Consider the following 20,462-nt stretch of genomic DNA (forward strand, 5'->3'; position numbering starts at 1 on the left):
TTCAAAATGGTTACCCTTCTAAATGTAACCCAAAGGTAAACACATTACAGCCCTCAAATGTGACCTCCAGAAGGTGCAGCCTTCAAAACGAGACTACTAAAATGAGACAACTTTAAGGTTTCTGGAACCCTTTTTGACAACACTCATCAATAATTCCATAATTGAGAATTGTATGTAAATAGATATGGGGAAAGAGAGTTAAAATAGATCCTCATAAGGTTAGTACTTTCACATTTTTACTCAGGTCAGTAGGAGCTCAGATCAGCATAGACACTGAGGAAAACAATTTCATCTCAATTATTAATATCCCCTGTTTACAATATAAGGGTGGTCTCCCTCAGCCATCTAACAGTGCTCGTATCATAATAATATAATAATTAGTAATAATTAGTAATTAGCACAGTAATAATATAATAATTAATACAATTGTTTATGGTAATAATAAAAATTGTAGATTTTCCCCCCATCAAATATCACAATTTTCAATTTAAAGTATTTGACCTGGGACCGTCGTAACCATAGCAACAATCATTTATCATTTGAAAAGTTCTAAGCTTTAAACGCATCAAAAACTTGTGCATAGGTTATATATACAAATAAATAAATAAATAAATAAATAAATAAATAAATAAATAAATAAATAAATAAATAAATAAATAAATAAGATGGTTACTCTTCGGTCAACTGCTAGGGGCGCCAGAAGACAATTCCTTGACGGCTCTGACTGAACTGTGACTGCTATTGGCTTCATAGGCTGCACGAGTTAATATTTATCGATTGTAGTTGATCTTGATCGTAAATAAAAAGATTTCAGCTTAGATTAATTTGCTAACATTCAATCAAGATGCACAAAGAATCGTCAAACACACGACACTCTCCGATTTGATGTGTCCCGAAGGCTTAAAGCGATGTCAGCGAAATTAGCCTGAACAATGAACTGAAGAGCTCTCTGGGGACACTCTCATCTTATTCGAAACTTAGTGGAATATTTTAAGTTGCCAATAAATCGAATATAAATGGAAACGGAAAATACAGTGGAGAAAGTTTTGGAGTGGCCTTATTAAAGTAAGTTTCTGGCCTTAAACTGAGGATGCAATGGCTTTATATCTCACATAGGATCTGGTTTTCTGCATGAATTATCTGGCGTACTGTCTGGTTTCAAATGAACACACATCTGGGATGAGCCCCACGGGACGAAGCGTCAAAATATCATGATATATTGGAGCAATGTGCATATACATGACATGCATACAGCAAAACGGACGTCTCCACAAAAGGGGGAAACGACATTCTCGCCTTTTATAAACTGCACTGTTATTAACTAAAGAATGCGCGGGCCATATTTTCCTCTGAGCACTGTATAATGCCATTCTCTACAATAATGCCTTAATGCCATTTGAATTAAACGAATACTCTACAGTAATCAAAGTCTATTAAAGACAGGTGGCAACATTTACCAGCCGCTTGTCACTGAGGACTATAAGCCTCCAAGTAATTACTCATATACTAATGTTAAATATTGCATTTCTCTTACATTTGTTGATAAAAACACGACTTTCATATAGTTTGCAAATATAAATCTCTAAATCCAGGAATTAAGCTAAATAAAATGAATAAAAAATTGTTGATTAATTTCCACAGACGTACCAGGGATTCAGAAAATACGGCTTTTTTGGTTGTGATTCAATTACAGAGCTGTTAAGTGAATTAGTATTACATTTTTCATCATAATTTTAATAAATCTGCATCTAAAATGCAGTTGGTGAGATTATGACTAAATGTTGAAGTTTATCATCTTCCTAGGCCCTAATTCATCAAAAGGTGGTCTCATTTTACATGTTCAGATTGCTTTCTTTAGCACAGATGTAATACAGTTGGCGTAATCTTGAACATGATCAGTTCACATTTCATTTTATTATTACTGTCTTTACTGTTTAATTGCAAAAGCAATTAATTATTTTGGTTTGCATATTGCAATTTAATTGTATAGATTTGTACTACAACGTAGGCACTGCATGCCATACAGAGCTACCACATTTTTTTGCTTGCAGTCAGTGGGTCTGAGTTAATTAGCAAATTGTGAGTTAATGAAAATGGGAGTATCTGAATACTTTCCCCCGCCAGAGAGAGAGAGAGCGAGAAAGAGAGAGAGAGAGGGTCATGAATGCTGGAGAGCTCCAGATGTGGCACGCGGGAGCTGTCAGTTCAGCACTAATGCCACGCGCTCACGCGGCGGACTTGCAGGGTACACTGCAGAAATCAAACGCAAATCCCCTTTTATTTTGTGATTACACGACTTTGAACGTCTTAAGTGCCTATAGTTTATATTAAACACTAAAAAAACACATTTCACAGCATGCAAATGACAATTTGTTTAAGGAGAATGAAGCTTACAGCGCGCAAGGAAACAGATGTGCCAGATTTCCATCGGCACACGCGAGATATAGCTAATAAACAAAAGCACACCTGTAGGTGGCGACGCGATTTATGGTTAGCCCTGAAAAACTCCCTCTCTTATATTGTTGTACTACATTTGTTTTTTATGTTTTATTGTTCAACTAGGTTTTATAAAACAGAACCAAACCACTCGGTGTTGCCAAAAAATAAAGGGATGTTTGATAAAACTCACCTCTGTGCATTTCCTCTTGCTGTGAATTACCGCTGTGTCCGCCTTCGTGAGCTCTGTAGGCGAGCTTTATCTCTCCATTTTACAAATGCCAACTTTTGTTCGATCCCCTTAATCCCATTCCTCAAACTGGAAAGAAAAGCACCGTATTCCTTACGAAAAGTGCGCGCTTCAAGTCCGCCTGACAGGTTGTGAATGAGTTTATAATCCTGTTGAGAATAGCTTTATAAATCCACACGCAGTGTATCACCATTGAGAGGAGTCCGGAGAGAGACGCTCTTCTGAAGGAGTCTCGGGCTGAACTGAGCTCATCGCACTAAACGAGACTCATTTGAGCTTCGGGCAATGCTCGCTTGAATGAACAGCATGTGCGCGTGCGCATTTCACAACAGTACGACGCGGAGAGCGCGGTCATGTTAAGGTGACGCGATCTGACTCGACTGTAGCATCTGGAATATTGATTTATACGCTATTGAGGAGTTGAGTTATTTAATGTAAAAGAGTGTGCTTTTATTTCTGAGAAGATGTAGGGAAAGATGTAGCCTTTTAATTTATTTTACAAACACAAATCTTCTTCGAATTCGTGTGTGAACACGGACAGATATTATAAATGTCATTACTGATGATGACTAGCATCTTCTAGCAGGCTATAGTCTGCTACTGTAGATATCATTCAACCAAGAAACAACTGGAGATGAACACAAAGGTAACAAAGCATTTGGTCATGTTTATTTTCAATACAACATTCAAAAAGACATCTAGTGACAGACGGCAACCAAGAACAGTTTGAGAGTGATTCATTAATAATTAAAAGAAAGCACAGATGCACAACCTGTTAGGACCAATATGTACCTGACCAGAAACAATATGTGAAAACCATCTGCAAGAATCGCATACTGATTTACATGCAAGTCTACGCAGTTGCATTATTGGTGGTTTCACAACCGATTCTGACTTGAAACCACATAATTAATGTGCATATATTGCACCATAACAACACCATATAAAGGTAGAAGAAATTAGCATATAAATCAATGCATGGATCAGAGCAGCTGTCAGATATTTACAGCTAAGAACAAAACCCTTCACACTTAACATTCTTCAGCAGCACATAATTAATTTCCAGTGTTTAAAAAATAAAACAGGTAAAAGAAATAAATAACACCACTTCAAAATCAAGGAAAAATACCTAAAGGCATCAGTGACCATGGAAAACCCACCCAGTTTAAGTATTGATAACAGTGCCTTTACAATCGGAAGGAAGACAGACACAGGGGACATTTCTAGAGGGCAGTGCATGCGGAAACAGAGCACAATGAGCAATTAGGTTTTGGAGACTTGACATCCTATAGAAGCGCTGAACTTTCCAGGGAACCATTTGGAAGTGGTTGGCACAGAGTGTTGATTGTTAAAGTAATTCTTTACCACAACAGAGTGATTAATAACCGTTTTTGGTTCCATACAGCTAAATGTTTAATACAGTCAGTTTACAAAGGACACCTTTGTTAACAGAGAGCCTCATTTAGCGCTTAGATTCAAAGCATTTGTTTAGTTAATGGGTTGAGTGAAGTGAAAGAACCATCACGCAGTCACATCCATACACAGAAAGGCCGACGACTAATTAAGTCCTTCAAAACACACAACACACAACTCGAAACTTAAAACAAAAAAGACAAAGAGAGAAAATTACTGGTTCTGTTCCTGCCTACTTGACATTTCTGTTACTTTATCAGCACGGAAAGAGTTTTAAAATAACATGTTTTATGCCAAACCAAAGTAGAAATAAATGGCAACACTTTCATTTCTCGTCAATGTGCAAACACTACTATGCTTTAATTCTGATGATAAACTCACACAGCAACATTATGAGCAATGTTGATGAGAATAGTTGCTTGGCTGCTTTCCTATTGAGAATGGGTTACAATATTGTATCGGTTTCTCATTGGCTTAATTAATTGACCATCTGGTTGCTGACTGATGGCAACATTTCCCAAAGTTGCACTGCAACATTGCTCAAAAAGTTGCCCTGTGTATCATCAGCGTAAGGATTATGTAAACCAAGGGTGTCCAAACTCAGTCCTGAAGGGGCTGGTATCCTGTACAGTTTAGCTTCAACTTCCTTTAAAACACCTGCCTGGAAGTTTCTACACAGCAAAATCCTCAGAGTACAATTTACTCAGTTCAGAGAGTATTTGGTCCCTCTCTAAACTGAGTAAAAGTTACTCAACAGCAGAGTTAAAGTTAATGAGTAAATGAAGAGATTAATTAAGTGATAATTGAGCACTGATGACGATCAGCTGCTGTTAATAAGCAGAAACAGAGAAGAGAAACACAAAACTACAACTGACTTCAGTCACAGCCTTAGATTAAATCAACTGAAATAAAACACATGGAATCTCTCAAAATCTCAGCAGAGGATCATTAAACAACTTCACAAACAGCAGCTTTACAGATTACCAACCTGTTCGCCTTTATTTCTGCCAGACTCTACAAAATTCCATATAGTGAATATTATTAAGAGTTAATAAAGTAATTTTATACTACAGCAATAAAAAACCAACACTTTTTGTGTTTTGAGATGTCACCATTGAAGAGAACGGTATGCTTCTCAACTATGGTGAGGTTTTTTTTTCCTGCAGTGCATTCTGGGAACTATGGATGAATGTTGTATGATAATCTTAGCATGCACTGCAGGAAAAAATGTCTAACCATTGTTGAGATGCATATGCTGAATATTGATGTCTGTGTTTCTAAAGGGATTCAGATGCTCAGTGTGTTTAAAAAGTTTATAAAACCACAGGAGAGGTCCATTCTCTTGAAAAACACTGACATTTCTCTCTTATATGATAAAGCATCATTTAAACATAATTTGCAAAGTTAAAAATAATGCAAAGTTCAACTTATCAACAGTAATACAGGACCGGCTAATCTGATCATATCTACTCTCTTTATACTTGTCATAGCAAGCAAAGAATAACTAACATTAATAATCGAGTCAAACAGCCCAAGTAAGTCAACCTCTTTTCTCCACAATGGTGACATCGAAAAAAAAGAAAACACTTTCTTTAGTTGTTTTTTTTTTTCGTAAAATGTAAATAACTAAAACAGTTCTCAATAAATCTCATATGGACTTTTGTGGACATCTGACTAAATAAAGTTAAACAGCTTAGTAATAAGGGAAGCTGCTGTTTGAAGTCAGTTGTAGTTTTGTGTTTCTCTTCTCTGTTTCTGCTTATTAACAGCAGGTGTTCGTCATCAGTGCTCAATTATCACTTAATTAATCTCTTCATTGACTCATTAACTTTAACTCTGCTGTTGAGTAACTTTTACTCAGTTTAGAGAGGGACCAAATAGTAAACAGAGTAAATTTTACTCTGAGGATCTAGAAAGAGCTTGATTGGCTGCTTCAGGTGTGTTTAATTGGGGTTGGAACTAAAATATGCTGGACACCATCAGCCCTCCAGGACCAAGTTTGTACACCCCTGATGTAAACGAACTCAACAGAAACATGCCACCTTCTCTTCAGATGTCAATACAGGCATGTTACTCTTCAAACCATTCACATTTAAATCAGCTGATTCCTCTCATCATCAATGCACAAAAAATGCTCCAGTGCAGAAAAAAGAACAAAAATAAATTATTAAATAAACCACAAATGAAAAGCGGACCCCATCTTCTCAGCGTTCAGCCACAATTCTCTCACATGGCATCGAAATGGAAGCGATGGGCCTCTTGTCTCTTCTCTCGGTCATCAGCTTTCTGTAACACACAAACCATCAAAAGCTCGCTACATGCTGTAATGTCATGGTTTTGATAGCAGGCCGAAAAATTCAGGTCTTGCACGTTAACCCTGCCAGCGAGTTGAATGCAAACACAACACAATGGCTTTTGATGCATTGGTGGAGGAAAGGACAGACACTGAGAGAAAGAGACAGACGGAGAACTCATTACACACACAATGGCACACTTTACCACAGCGAAATACCTCTGTGTGCGATCACAGATAGAGCCAACACCACACACTTGCTGCCCGAGACTGATAATAACACACACTGCCAAGCCTGGATAGTGTATGTGTGTGTGCTTGGTGATTACACTGTCTCGGTGATGGCAAAAATGATGTCTATTCTCAGCTTGTGTGAGTGACTCACGCATTGAATCCCTCTGTGAGACTCGTGTGAATTGGCTCTCCTGTTCTATAAGGGTCACCTGGATGTATTTTTAGCTTTAGGTGTGTCTTTTTCCCCTCTTAATAACTGCACGATGCTCATAAGCAAATGTCAAACCAGTTAAGGTAAAAAAAAAAAAACCCTGTGCCAGACAGGTATAAGAAGGGATTGCTTCCTTTTTCAAAAGGACTTATATCTCACAGACCATGCAAAATAGCTGGAGGCTTTGACTGTGCGCTGTCAAGCCTTACGCTTTCTGCTCGGGAGCGTCCAGATGATATCTATTCGCAAGATACACCGCTATATGTCTGATTTTTTCACATGATATGGAGCCGAGTCACATCAAACATCAGCTATTCACAGGGTTTCATTGCAGTAATTGCGGGTTGTAGTGCAAGTGAAGATCTGAGATACATACCTGCGAGCTCATCCTCATTTCAGCTCCATTTAAAGTGTGTTCAGTGAGTCACAGGACAGTCACAGACTCATTGATTACTCTGTCACGAATGCTCCACTTAATTACACACTGATAAAAATAGCCTGCATGCTTCTCCCAGCTCAGGATTACTACCTAGCAAGAGTTGGAGCTGTCTGACCATTTTAAGTTCTTCCAGAAGGAGTGTGTATATAATAATAATGGTCTCCGTCAGATGATGCAATGAGGCAACTTAACTTACTGTAATGTTTTCTAACAGAGTCAACGGCAGTGGGAAGTTCATTGTTTCCACATGATATTGTCACAGAAATGCAACTTGATTTACCTCACCACAATTTTTTAGCTCTTCTACAAGCATGCCTCAAGGCGATGACAAGCTTTAACATATATTGTATATATGTACTCAGGTAGCGATGGAGCCGTAGGCAAAATATTACAGCATCTATGTACTGACAGGCTGACATTCATGTGACCTGCATGTATACTCAGTCTTGTGCATGGAAGATCAGAGTCGGGTTGACTGTGAGGTATTTTGACAGAGATCATTGTTACGATCATTATTAAAGATCATTATTAGTGCACTGCTTATTCAAGCGCTTGTTTTGCTGTCCACCTGACACATATTGCTTCTCATATTCAAAGGATATCTATGTTATGTCTGCATTGTGGAAAATGTGGACAGAACATGATAAACACCAACAAATTGCTATATAAAATACAATGTGGAGTGGTGTTCGTGAATATTAAATTGCATAAGACTATTAAAATTTCTTTGCCTGAATTTTACAATGTCGCTCGAGTAAATCCATCACATTGTACACACAACCTCTTAATATAAAAGTTAGGTTCCATTTAAAACTGTAAATTTAATTGCAATTACATTTCAAATCAGAAATTATTATATAATATTATATATTAATATATTATATATTAATAAACTATACTATTTTAATTTTTTCATTTTATTTTTTATTGTATGCCCACATTCATAAAATATTAACGTGTAAATATCAAATGTGTTACAGAGTGTACAGTCTTAAAAATGGAAAGTAACAAAGAAATTAATATAAAAAACATAAATAAATAGGTAAAAATAAAGTGCAATCACACTATTTCAGAGCAGTCTTTAAGTGGAGATTAAACAAAACTTGTAAATAAATAACAAGGATCCTGTGTTCATTTAAGAGAGCTCTTTTATGTGTTCCCGAAGGGGAGACCAAATTGACCAAAATCTGTCAGATTTTTTTATGTTTGTCATAGTTAAGTTTTTCTAATGGTAGCCATGTAGCTTTCCACATTTTGAAAGATGGAGCCTGTGATGCAGACCAAAGTAGCACAAATAATTTTTTAGCTAAATATACCAGGACAATAAATAACTGTAATGCATCTTTTTCAAACAGGCTGTTCAAATTAATATTCAATAATATCAAAATGTAGCTTAAGAATATTTTCCAGTATCTTATGTATTTTCTTCTTAAATGGCAAAATTTTGTCACTGTTCCAAAAACAATGAATGAATCTACCTTTATCTTTTTAATAAACTATATTATTAAGTTAATTCCACTGCAAAACATTAAAAATTAAATCATTAAACTACACTACCTGTCTTGTCGTCTATCCAAGTTTCAGGAACAACAGATAATAACTTGACTTCTAGTTGTTTATTTAGTATCAGAAGTGGCTTATATGAAAGGCAAAGGCCTCTAGATTACTCTTATTTTACCAAAATAAAATATGATCATGCCTTGATTTTTCATTATTTAATTAGAACAGTAAGGACTGACTTTGCTTAGACAAAAGTCTTGTCACTTAACAGAAATAATGTACAGTATAAAATATAAAGTCATGGTGCAGTGGAAGAATTAATATTGTGTATGACTCTTATGAGCTTGGAGGACTGGATCCATACATCTCTGCAATGACTCAAATAACTTATTAATAAAGTCATCTGGAATGGCAAAGAAAGCGTTCTTGCAGGACTCCCAGAGTTCATCAAGATTCTTTGGATTCATCTTCAATGCCTCCTCCTTCATCTTACCCCGGAAATGCTCAATAATGTTCATGTCTAGTGACTGGGCTGGCCAATCCTGGAGCACCTTGACCTTCTTTGCTTTCAGGAACTTTGATGTGGAGGCTGAAGTATGAGAAGGAGCGCTATCCTGCTGAAGAATTTGCCCTCTCCTGTGGTTTGTAATGTAATGGGCAGCACAAATGTCTTAATACCTCAGGCTGTTGATGTTGCCATTTACTCTGCAGATCTATTGCATGCCCCCATGCTGAATGTAACCCCAAACCATGATTTTTTTCTTCACCAAACTTGACTGATTTCTATGGGTATCTTGGGTCTATGTGGGTTCCAATAGGTCTTCTGCAGTATGTGTGATGATTGGGAGGCATATTAACAGATGATTCATCTGAAAAATCTACCTTCTGCCAATTTTCCGATTGATCAACTAGAAGTCAAGTTATTATTATTTTTAGCACTTACAACTGGGATCGACGACAAGACTTTTGTCAGGCAGTGTAAAAGTATGTGTATGAAAAAAATGGTTACTTCAAGATTTGCTAAACATCACATTAAAGACTCACTCTTCTTCAGCTTGTTCTCTTTATTATCAGGGGTCGCAGGAGTAGTGCAATGATTAGCTCACATTAAACAATGTTATTACAATATTAGTGTTATCAAGAATTAACTTAACGCAAACATTGAGGGTAGCCTAAATATAAAATAAACTGATAATAACTGATGAAAAATAACTGATAACTGATAGTGAACTTGTTTTTTAAGGAACTGAGATGACATTACTCATTTTGAAATCAAAACCCTTTAAAACAACCAAAAACAGAATGACAAAAGAAACCAAGAAATTAAATGCTTTTACTTGTCATCCTGTCTTACCACATGCCTGCAGCCCTTTCTTTAAACGAGGATGTCTACATTCAGGAAAACCAGGTGTGTTTTTGCCCCATGCAGACATGCAAATGATACAGAACACCACAGCGCCTCATCTATCTGTGTCTTTCCTGCGACATTGAGCAGGATGAAGAGAGAAGCCGGAGGCGAAAAGGAAATACTGCATCTTATCTTCCTCTAATATTGCGCCCCTCCCACAGGGATGCAAATGGAACGGTCTGCAGAAATGGAGCGATCTGCCGAGTCCTCTCCAAATGCTATTTTCACACGCACTACAGGTTGCCCTCTCTTATCTGCTAAAGCCACTTCAATTACAAGCTGTCATGGGGGGCAATGAAGATGGAGGGCAGAGGCTCAGAGAGAGAGAGGAAAAAGGCTTTGTATATCTGATGTTTCGAGTCGCATTCAACAAGAACATGCATGCATTTTCATGAGGGGTCATTTGAGTGCTGAAGTCAATCTGTGCAACTGGACTGACAATTCCACCTCTTGGCAATGGCTTATGTTCAGACGCTTACTGAAATTTAATGCACAAATATTAACACAAATACAGCTTCCAAACCCATATGACTAGAAGTAGAGAACATTCCCAGAGTGCTGTTTTATTTGGATTGTGAGAAGCTGCGATAATTGCAAAACAGGCCCGTTGGAAATATGTGCTTCAGTCTAGATTTCAGAAAACGCAAAAAGTACTTAAACATACGCCTGACTGCAGTTTCTAGGTAAAACGAACACTACAGCACAGTATGACACCAACTGACTTTTGATTCTGTTACAGTGACAGACGAGTGACCTACTCACACCTGCAGTTCTCCACGATGGGCGTCCAGTGTTCTCCAGCCTCCGGCACCTACTCTGCAGCTCTGCACAGGAAGTTTTAAGGAGAAAGGGTCATGTCCAACTGAGCCTGGTCTCTCTCAAGGTTTTTTTTCTTCACTTTCGTCAGTTGGTGAAGTTTGTTCATCGTCACTGGCTTGCTTGGTTTGGGACCTGGAGCTGCGCATCGATGGATTTGCTCTTTCAGCAGTGAAAATTAAACCACACTGAACTGAACTTAAACTCTGAAAACTGAACAGTATCAGTTTACTAGAACTTCTATGTTAAGCTGTTTTGACACAATCTACATTATAAAAGCGCTATTGAGATAAAGATGAATTGAATTGACTTCATCCTTTTCACACTAATGATATTTACAGGGATATATATATATGAATGAATAAAGCATTATTTTCGTGCAGTTCTTTGCACATCATTAAATAAATACTTTAAATACAGCTTTGTAGTGTTTATGATTTGGAATCGAATACATTTGCCTCACCTGTCTATTTCCATATGGACAACTTTTCTGGTGTGGTCAGTTTACTAGGTAGCTTACTTTATACAATGTTGTACCCAGAGGTGTGTAGGAACAAATGACATCCACTTCATTACATTTATTTGAGTAAAATTATTGGGTAACTTTTTGAGTACATTTTAAGATGCAAACTTTTACTCAAATAAATTTTTAGGGAAAAAACTTTACTCTTACTTTGCTGCATTTGGTGCCATTCCTCCGCTATTGTCAAATGGTTATGAATATGAATCATATGACTTACATGATGGCTGAAGACATGCGAGTTTATTGGATCAGATCACTTGCGGACTCAACTTCAATCTATGTGTTCACTACAAGATGTCAAAAAGAATAGTTTCTGTACATCGAACTGACACCGCAACATATACATGAATTCCAGCTCCAACCTGAAAAAACACATAGTGGCGAGTGTCAAAATTATGCCTATTTGAACCATATTAATGGTAATTTGATTACTATGGGCACTTTTAACTTATTGTAATACAAAATTTTACACGCTGTCCAAGTGTTTTCCCTTGTATCATGTTTCGTGCAAAAAGACAAACATCTCCTGAACCCTAAAGCCCTACAGACGTTCATGAACAAAGGTTTATTAGGAACATTTTCATAATTCAATTTTGTTCAATTCATATTTTTTTCTATAGCGCTTCTACAATGTAGATTGTGTAGATGTAGATGTAGAATGTAGAAAGCAGCTTACCATGGAAGTTCTAGTAAATTGAAATTGAAACTGTCAGTCTAGTTTTCAGAGTTGAAGTTCAGTTTAGTTCAGTTCAGTGTAGTTTAATTTTCACTACTGAAAGCCCAAACACTAAAGATCAAATCCATCGATGCGCAGCTCATAACCATTTTACCAGAATAATAGTAACTAGTTACTTGAGTGATTTTTTTCATTGGATACTTTTTTTTTACTCAAGTAACTTTTAAAATGGATGCTTTTACTTTTACTTGAGCAAACATTTTTGTATACTCTACCTACCTCTGGTTGTACAGAGAACTGTGGTTTGCGCTTGGTGAGGCACGGTTCCTCAAAAGAGATAAAAGCAATGTAAAATTAAGGTAAAACTATTTGAAAAGATAGCTTTTGGAAATACTATTGGTTGGGTTTAGAGAATGGTTTAGGTCAGTGGTTCACTGGTCAAAGGGATGTTGTACAAGAAAAACGTGTATCTGAGGCTTATAGTACATCAAAATGTACCCCAAGTATAGTGGATTAGTCATCTGAAATGTACAGCAAAATGTACCCGGAGCAATGTATTTTAGTTTTGCAAAAATGTAGGCTGAGGTAGTGTTGTCATGATACTGGAGTTCAGTACAAATCAATAAAGAAATGTAAAAAATGTCCATTTCCTCCTAACATGACCTTCACAGCCAATCACAGTCATTTCTGTTTAGCACATGAACACAATGGCAAATCAGCAGTGTATAAGAACAAGCTCAACAGTGCTCAAATGTTAGACAGAGATGGATGTTTTTAAAATTTCTGTATCAATTAGTACCTAATTCCAGTATCATGACAACCCGAGGCTAAAGCACGCACTTCCAATGAGCCTGGGCTGAATAGTTGGAGAGAGTCGTAGGAAAAACAAAGATGCTGTTTAAAATGCAATGTGGATTAGTGTTTGTGAATATTAAATTGCACAAGACTGTTTAAATATGAAGTCTGCATGTTCTGCGTGTTTGTAGGAATGAATCACAAGGTTTCATTTAATATACATAAACTCAAGCATGTGTAAAGCTTGGTGTGTTTCCAGAATCTGTCTCCTCACTGTTTGAGTGCATGATCTTATAAACATATTGTTAACACAATTCTCCATGTCACCTCAGTAAGACTATCACATCAATTACACGCAACCTGTCAGAACAAACATTGTTTGATTTGAAATTGGCGAATTAAAATGAGAAATTATTATCGAAATAACTACGACTCATGTCCGGTAGAGTGTACTTTTCACAGTAGCAGTATTTAAATCGCAGCATCCAAACCATATCTATGACTACAAGCAGAGAAGGATCTGAGAGTTGTGCTATATTTGGATTGTGAGAAGCTGCAATAAATGCAGAGAATGAGAGGGAAAACCAAGCGATAATGTGCTACAGTCTGGTAATGTAGCAAAATGCGATAATAGACCACCTGCAGTCTACAGAGCGCACATCCTCAGTTTGTGGAAGCAAAAACAGCGCTGTGTAGCTTCTCTCTCCGACAAGCGGGCCGCTTCCTGACCTTTTAATAGCTGAATAAGTGAGCAGTTCTAATCGTCACCTGAACATGTGCATCAGGAAAGCCCGTGCTTCATCAAGCAGTCATCAAGACGAGACAAAGAGCCAAAATACTCCCTCTCTAGGCCTTCCTTCAGCCTCTCTCTTCCCTTTTGTCAAATATATAATTGCAGGGCTGAGGAAGAGAGATATGGAGCCAGCATGTTATTTTAATGCAGTGTCAACTCCAATGAAGGTCGTGTAGTGGGAAGCGCTTCCCTGAGCAGAGAGCAATTATGGTTTTCAGCGCGCATAATCAGGCACCCACAGCAGATGGCTTTGAGAGGACGCCAACACCAGAACAGCTCTTCACCGCTCGCACACATGCGCACTCAGAGCGCCGCCAGAACCGCCATAGCAATACACACACACACGAGCACTCTTTAAAAGAATGAAAAGGCCAAAAAGGTCTCCTGATAAACACCCTGCACACTATGGAATAGTTAGGGATGCAGTAAAAGTCAAAAAAAAAAAAAAAAAAAAAAAACAAGTTAAAAAGTTAATATTTACTTTATTTTGCAATCACTGAAAGCATTTTTGTTTTTAATTTGCTTTTATTTTTAACATGCAGCCTGTGTCAGCCTCTGTCAGCACCACATTACACAGCTGTATGTAGATTTAGAAGACTAGCCAAGTTTGGAAACTTTCTAAGCAAGGCTTTTGGACAACAGAAGAATGTATAATTTGTCAGAAAAATGCAAAAAATCCTAAACAAACAAACCTAATCTGGTTTTCTGGTGGCAGCATGGTGGCTCAGTGGTTAGCACTGTCGCCTTACAGCAAGAAGATTGCCGGTTCAAGTCCTGGCTGGGCCAGTTGGTATTTCTGTGTGGAGTTTGCGTGTTCACCCCGTGTTGATTAATTAAATTGGCCGTAGTGTAGTGTCTGTGTGTGAATGAGAGTGTATGGGTGTTTCTCAGTACTGGGTTACGGCTGGAAGTGCATTTGCTGCGTAAAACATATGCTGGAATAGTTGGCGGGTCATTCCGCTGTGGCAAGCCCTGATAAATAAAGGACTAAGCTAAAGCAAAATGAATGAATGTACAGTTTTCTGGTCTTAGCTGGTCTTTTTGGCTACATTTACATCTGGTAGGAACAGGGCTTAATTTGTACCGGAACACAACGGATCTAGATTGGCACCTCTAAAATCTGATTCAGCACCTCATTTTACCAATCCCCCTCCTCAACCGCTCTCCTCCGCCGTCTGCTGTTTAACCTACTTTCACTTTCTTCCGCAACTCTCCAACCTTCTTCACTTTCATCTGCGACAACCCGCCGCTCTTCACTTTCGTCCTTCGTCCGCGACACCCCTCTGCCAACCAGCACCCCCCCAGCTCTCCACTGTCTTGCGCAACACCTCTTCTCTACAATCCAGGCTCATTCTGAAAACATACCGCTATATACATCTCTGGTTAGTGCCAAATACATCCCAGGAGATACTTTTTTTTTTTTGCAGTTTTTGTTTCGCGAATCCACCTGAGGCTGCTGTGTACACTTTTTTTAGATCTCAAATTTCCTGCTCTTCTCACGTAAACTGACTGACTGACTGACTGATCGACTGATCCACCCTCCCTCTCTAAATCCAACCAATAGTGTTTTCAAAAGCACCAATTGACCCACCCACCCACTTCCCTAAGCCCAAACGACAGTGTTTTAAAAAGCATTCCAGTAAAAGAAAAGCTCTCATCGGATTTTTACCATGTTTTCAGATTTCACCACCCTGTTATTTACTTGTTTATTTTATTTTTTGGCTTTTGTTTTTTCTTACTCGCTTTCTGGAACCGTTCTTCACCGAAATCAAACCCCGTTGTTGTGGTCAATTCTGCTCTGCATCTCAAGTCCGCCAACGTACATGTCGAGCTAACTGAACAAACTGCTAACAGTGGGAAAGCCATCTATACGGAGGTAAGCTGTCAGCTGGTAAGCGCGAAAAGGAACAGTGTTATACTGCCTTGTAGTGTTTGTTTTAAAAACGAAATGCAGCCATACATAGTTCTGGCTACATAATTCATGCTCTCCAGAAATGTAAACAGGTCTACGTTTTCAGACTGAGCCTATTTTTTTTTTACCAAAAAGGTACTTATTATATAGAATATGTCCAATTTAAATGTGCTCAATCTAGATTCAAAAACAGTAAAATTTCAGGAGCCTGGCGCCCATAAGATGGTAACTAAGCCTTAATAATCTAAAACAACAAAAAATTCCCTCAGATATTTCTTATTTTAAATAATAAATAAATGTAAAAATTATTTTTGTGACATGTTATATACAGTGTTTTGCCTATTATCTATGGACAGTGAAATTTTGAATACTGCAGTGAACAACACAGATTGTTTGAGTTAGTGAGGTTGAAAACTATTGTTTTAGAGGCATTTGGCACTGTTGTGTAATTCAGACTGGGAGACCAAATGGCCACCGAATAAATTAACCAGCATGGCCAGGCTGCGAGACCTATTTTTTTTTCAGTGAGGAAAAACTAGAGCTATTTAAAAACCTACTCTACCCCAAAGAACTAGTTGGCTAATTGGTCTTCAAACCAGCAGTGGTTTTTACAGTTACTTCAACCGGATGTTTTCTTAGAAAATAAGACATCCTAGTGCTCTTAAAAAAGTTGGAGTATTTTAAACTTGACATTCCATCCAAGAAAAAAAAAAAACAGCACATGACGCAACAGCTAAAGAGGTCTGTCTGAATGTGAATGGTTGTAACTTTTCTGAGAAGGTTACACCATGTGAACTGCCCAACAGCTAATCGCAGCCCAGCACGCTAATTAAATTAAACCCGTCAACCTCACGAATTGGTTGTTGGAAAACTGGCTGATTTTTTAAAACATCGGCCTGCTTAAAAGGAGTGTGTTCACACATTCAGAGAAACAGATAGCATACATACGAAACAAACAATCACCTTCCCACACACAAAGACCGAAACTCATGTGTTCACAAGCACAAACTCACACATCACACCCTGGAGGACATGTTGTGTGGGATAATGAGGAACAGATTTGATATGCTGAAAGGACAGAACAAAGCAATTAGCAGTGAGGCAGTGTGTTTGGAGCAGCCTGTGAGAGAGCCTGAGGGCAGGGCCACACACAGACACACCCATCTGCTCACATCTTCTCTCTCTTTCACTCTCACACACACACACACAATCGTCCGCTGCACCACCACAGACAGATGCAGGAAGAACTGAATGACGAGTGAGAGGCTGAAAATAAGTCTGAGATGCTGGTTCTCACCTTCTCCTGCCAGTGCAGTATCCCGATGATGACGAGAATAAAGATGCACACGCCAATCAGTGCTATCGCTGTCAGTAAGACTATATTACTCGGGGTTAAGTAGAGCTTTGCACTCCAGCTGCAAAAAAGCAAACAAAAACAGACACAACTGAGATCTTATCCGAGCACTTCTTTAGGTTGAAGTAAAAAAATGTAAACATAATTTCTGGAACACTGAAATGAAATGCACATAAAGACATTATGTTGAGCAAAAACCTGTGTAGATCATCAACATGGTGACAGAGTTTGGGTTACTGAAGAAAACTTTTAGTGTTGTGTACATAAATGCGCAATCGTTAATATGATGATTCAAATAACCTGAGAAAGCTAAATATAATCAGTCTTGACACGCTCTCTGACAAGCCGAAACATCAGGACATCAAGACAAGCCGCTTTAAATAGCAGATGGAGAGCTAGAGAGGTGGAACGCTCTCCATTTACTGGAGAGAATAGAAATAGAGATTTTCTGTTTGTCAGTGGTTTGAAAGCAAAACGGCAGCTGAAGGAGCCCGAGCGGGGTCTGTGGGGACCTTGAGAAAATCAAGTAATCTTCTCAAATATTCATGATAAAGATTGGCGGACAGCTTCATTAAGATACATTTCAGCTGTGCTGGTAAACAGATTAAATATTGATGCCAGAGGAAACACCTTCTTACGCTCCTGATTAAGGCTGGTGACGGATGCTGTGACGGTGTATATCTGGCTTTAATTACATTAACGATTTTATTACAACTCATTTGTTGACTGTGGGTTTGCATCTTGGTAGATACTGGCAACAATAAATGAAGGAAGCCGTTACAACCGGCTCAAAATTGTAACATAAGAAAGACAATGTAGACCAAGGTTATAATAGTTTGGATTTTTTATTAGTTTTAGTTTTTATTTAGTTTTGACTTTCTGTTTTCAATTTCAGTTAGTTTGAAGTAGTTTTTGAAGGTAGATTTACTAGTTTTTATTAGTTTCTATATTTTGAAATTGCTTAGATGTAGTTTAGTTTTTATTAGTTTCAGTGTTAGCTTTTGTTTGTTTTTAATTATTTGTTAGGTGCAAGATTCAATATCTACAGATGATATATTGTATAATAAAAACTCAATCAAATATACATTTTTGCATACATACACTCCCATCCTCAAATTCAAATACAGGAGTCCACAAGACAGCAGCCCTAAGTGCAATATGTGTGTGTGCAAGGCTGCTTCTCAGGTTAGACACACATAGTCCTCCCATGTTTGGACTCAACATATCAATAATATGTAGTCAGCAATCATAATTTCAGTCTATTAAAACATCACAATGAAAAGCTTCTTACACTTTAGTTTAGCAACCCAACTGAAGCATGATTCACTTATTTAAACTCCATTACGATTTTCTCTTATGAAATAAACTTACGTTTCACCAGATCCTCTCATTCAAGCCATCGGTTTACCCGCGCTGCAGTTGTTAGTTCAGTCACTGCAGGCTGTCATGTACTGTTTGTGTTCAGTTCACTGAATCACGCATGCGCAGTAACTATTGTTGGTTCACAATTCTTTTCTTCTCAAATCTGATCTCAGTGTACTGTTCTAATAACTGAATAACAGTGTATATTGGTTTATTTCGAGTGAGAAGGGGGTATCAGACATGTGAAACAGTAAGTAACTTGTGGATAAGAGTGCTTACTGGAGACACAAATCGTTTCAAATGATTCAGTTCGATTTGGTGAACTAGTTCAACCAGTTCACTTAGAAGATCCTGTTAAAAAGAACGAATCGTTGCAATCGCGATCACTCATACAAAAATAAAACCCATTATGGGGCACACATTTGTTCATTTAATACTCTTAAGCATCTGCTCGGGTCGTATTTAATGTTGTCACTGTGCTGCTGTCATGTCTAGTCGTTGTTTTTATTGCGGGAGCAACAGCGAGTATGATTGGAGGAGGACAGGCTCTATCTAGCCAATGGCAGAAGGATTACAGACTCTGAGGTGCCGTATGGGTCAAACACCTGCAGCGTAAAATAAACAGATTTACTTCTAAAAGGAATACAGTAGGTTTATGTATTAAATACATTTACACAAAAACGAAGGATGTTTTTGTCATAATTTTAGTTCGTTTTGTATGTTCACAATACAGTTTCAGTTAGTTCCAGTTTTTTTTTTAAACTCTCGTTTTTATTTTTATTTCAGTTAACGAAAATTATTTTTCAATTCTAGTTTCCCTTTTTTCGTTCGTTTTCAATAAGTATAGTAACCTTGATGTGGACCATGTTAATCATAAAGAGAAATGATTTATTACCAAAAGACATAATTACAAAGGATATTTAAAACAACCGAAGTCGGAATAAAGGGAAGTCAGTGGTGAAGAGCTTGTGCATGGTAGTGAACTGAGCTCATGATCCAAAACAAAGGAGGAGGGTCTGGCTAATCAAGTTCCCCATAAATGACACGTTTTATTGAATTTAGAGACATCCTTCTTTAACAAAGTCAAAAAAAAAAGGCTCAATATATAATAATGATTCAACAGAAGGTTTTGAACAAGTCTTCTTTGCTCATAGTGACTCTAACTGTTTGAAGTTTTCGACACATCATCATGGGAATTTTTCTGAACAAATTATGCTGGTTAACACAATTGTTAAAAAAGTTTATGTAATTACTAGATGATATTAAAAGGAATTAAAATCTATCACTCTCTGGAGGAAAGTAATGTGATTTCCACTTACAGAACCTGACTATTGCCACTAATAGAGATCTTCGTTCATTCATTCATTTTCCTTCGGCTTTGTTCCTTTATTCATCAGACGTCACCACAACGGAATAAACTGCCAATAAATCCAGCATATATTTTACACAGCGGATGCCCTTCCAGCTACAACCCTGTACTGGGAAACAATTATACACACTCATTCACACACATACACTACATGCCAATTTAGCTTATTCAATTCACCTATATCGCATGTGGGAGGTAACCCACGCCAACACAGGGAGAAACTTGCAAACTCCACACAGAAATGCCAACTAACCTGGCCGGAACTCGAATCAGCAACCTTCTTAAGGGAGAACTTATTTATTCTTTTTCATAAGTAATACTGAGAGCACCATCTAATAGTTTGTATTATCTGCGTAGGCAGTGTATTTTTCCAATAATAGCATGAATTTGATTGCAGATCTGCTACTTGACTGTGTATGTGTGAGTGTGTGTGTTCACCTGCGAGGGTCATTTTGTGGATATGGTATAACGATGAGCTGGGAGTTAGGAATAATAGCAGTCCACTCCTGCATCCTCACATCCTGCAAGAGAAAAACAAGATAGAAGACACAGAATATTAGCATGGTTACCATTACAGAAATGATAGCAGATTCAATTTCTGCAGTCGTCCTTTAGCAAAAAACGCACTCGCGCTGACGTGCCTCTGTGGAGGATGGAGGGGATTTGCAGGAGATTGTA

The 20,462-nt window shown here is 37.8% G+C and overlaps 2 protein-coding genes across 2 annotated transcripts in view; both read right to left on the reverse strand.

Annotated features, from left to right (window-relative positions):
* LOC130232205 (neuropilin and tolloid-like protein 2) overlaps positions 1-2,915 on the reverse strand; it is a 31,508-nt gene extending 28,593 nt beyond the window's left edge. The window contains exon 1 of the mRNA XM_056461972.1: positions 2,630-2,915. Within this exon, the coding sequence (XP_056317947.1) occupies positions 2,630-2,639 (10 nt within the window). The 5' untranslated portion in view covers positions 2,640-2,915. The remainder of the gene's footprint in view (positions 1-2,629) is intronic.
* A 2,861-nt stretch (positions 2,916-5,776) lies between these two features.
* itfg1 (integrin alpha FG-GAP repeat containing 1) overlaps positions 5,777-20,462 on the reverse strand; it is a 221,087-nt gene continuing 206,401 nt past the window's right edge. The window contains exons 16-18 of the mRNA XM_056461971.1: positions 20,223-20,305; positions 16,997-17,114; positions 5,777-6,385 (exon numbers count right to left, since the gene is read on the reverse strand). Coding sequence (XP_056317946.1) covers positions 6,326-6,385; positions 16,997-17,114; positions 20,223-20,305 — 261 coding nt within the window. The 3' untranslated portion in view covers positions 5,777-6,325. The remainder of the gene's footprint in view (positions 6,386-16,996; positions 17,115-20,222; positions 20,306-20,462) is intronic.

Source organism: Danio aesculapii, chromosome 7, assembly GCF_903798145.1.
Source record: "Danio aesculapii chromosome 7, fDanAes4.1, whole genome shotgun sequence".
Taxonomy (NCBI): domain Eukaryota; kingdom Metazoa; phylum Chordata; class Actinopteri; order Cypriniformes; family Danionidae; genus Danio; species Danio aesculapii.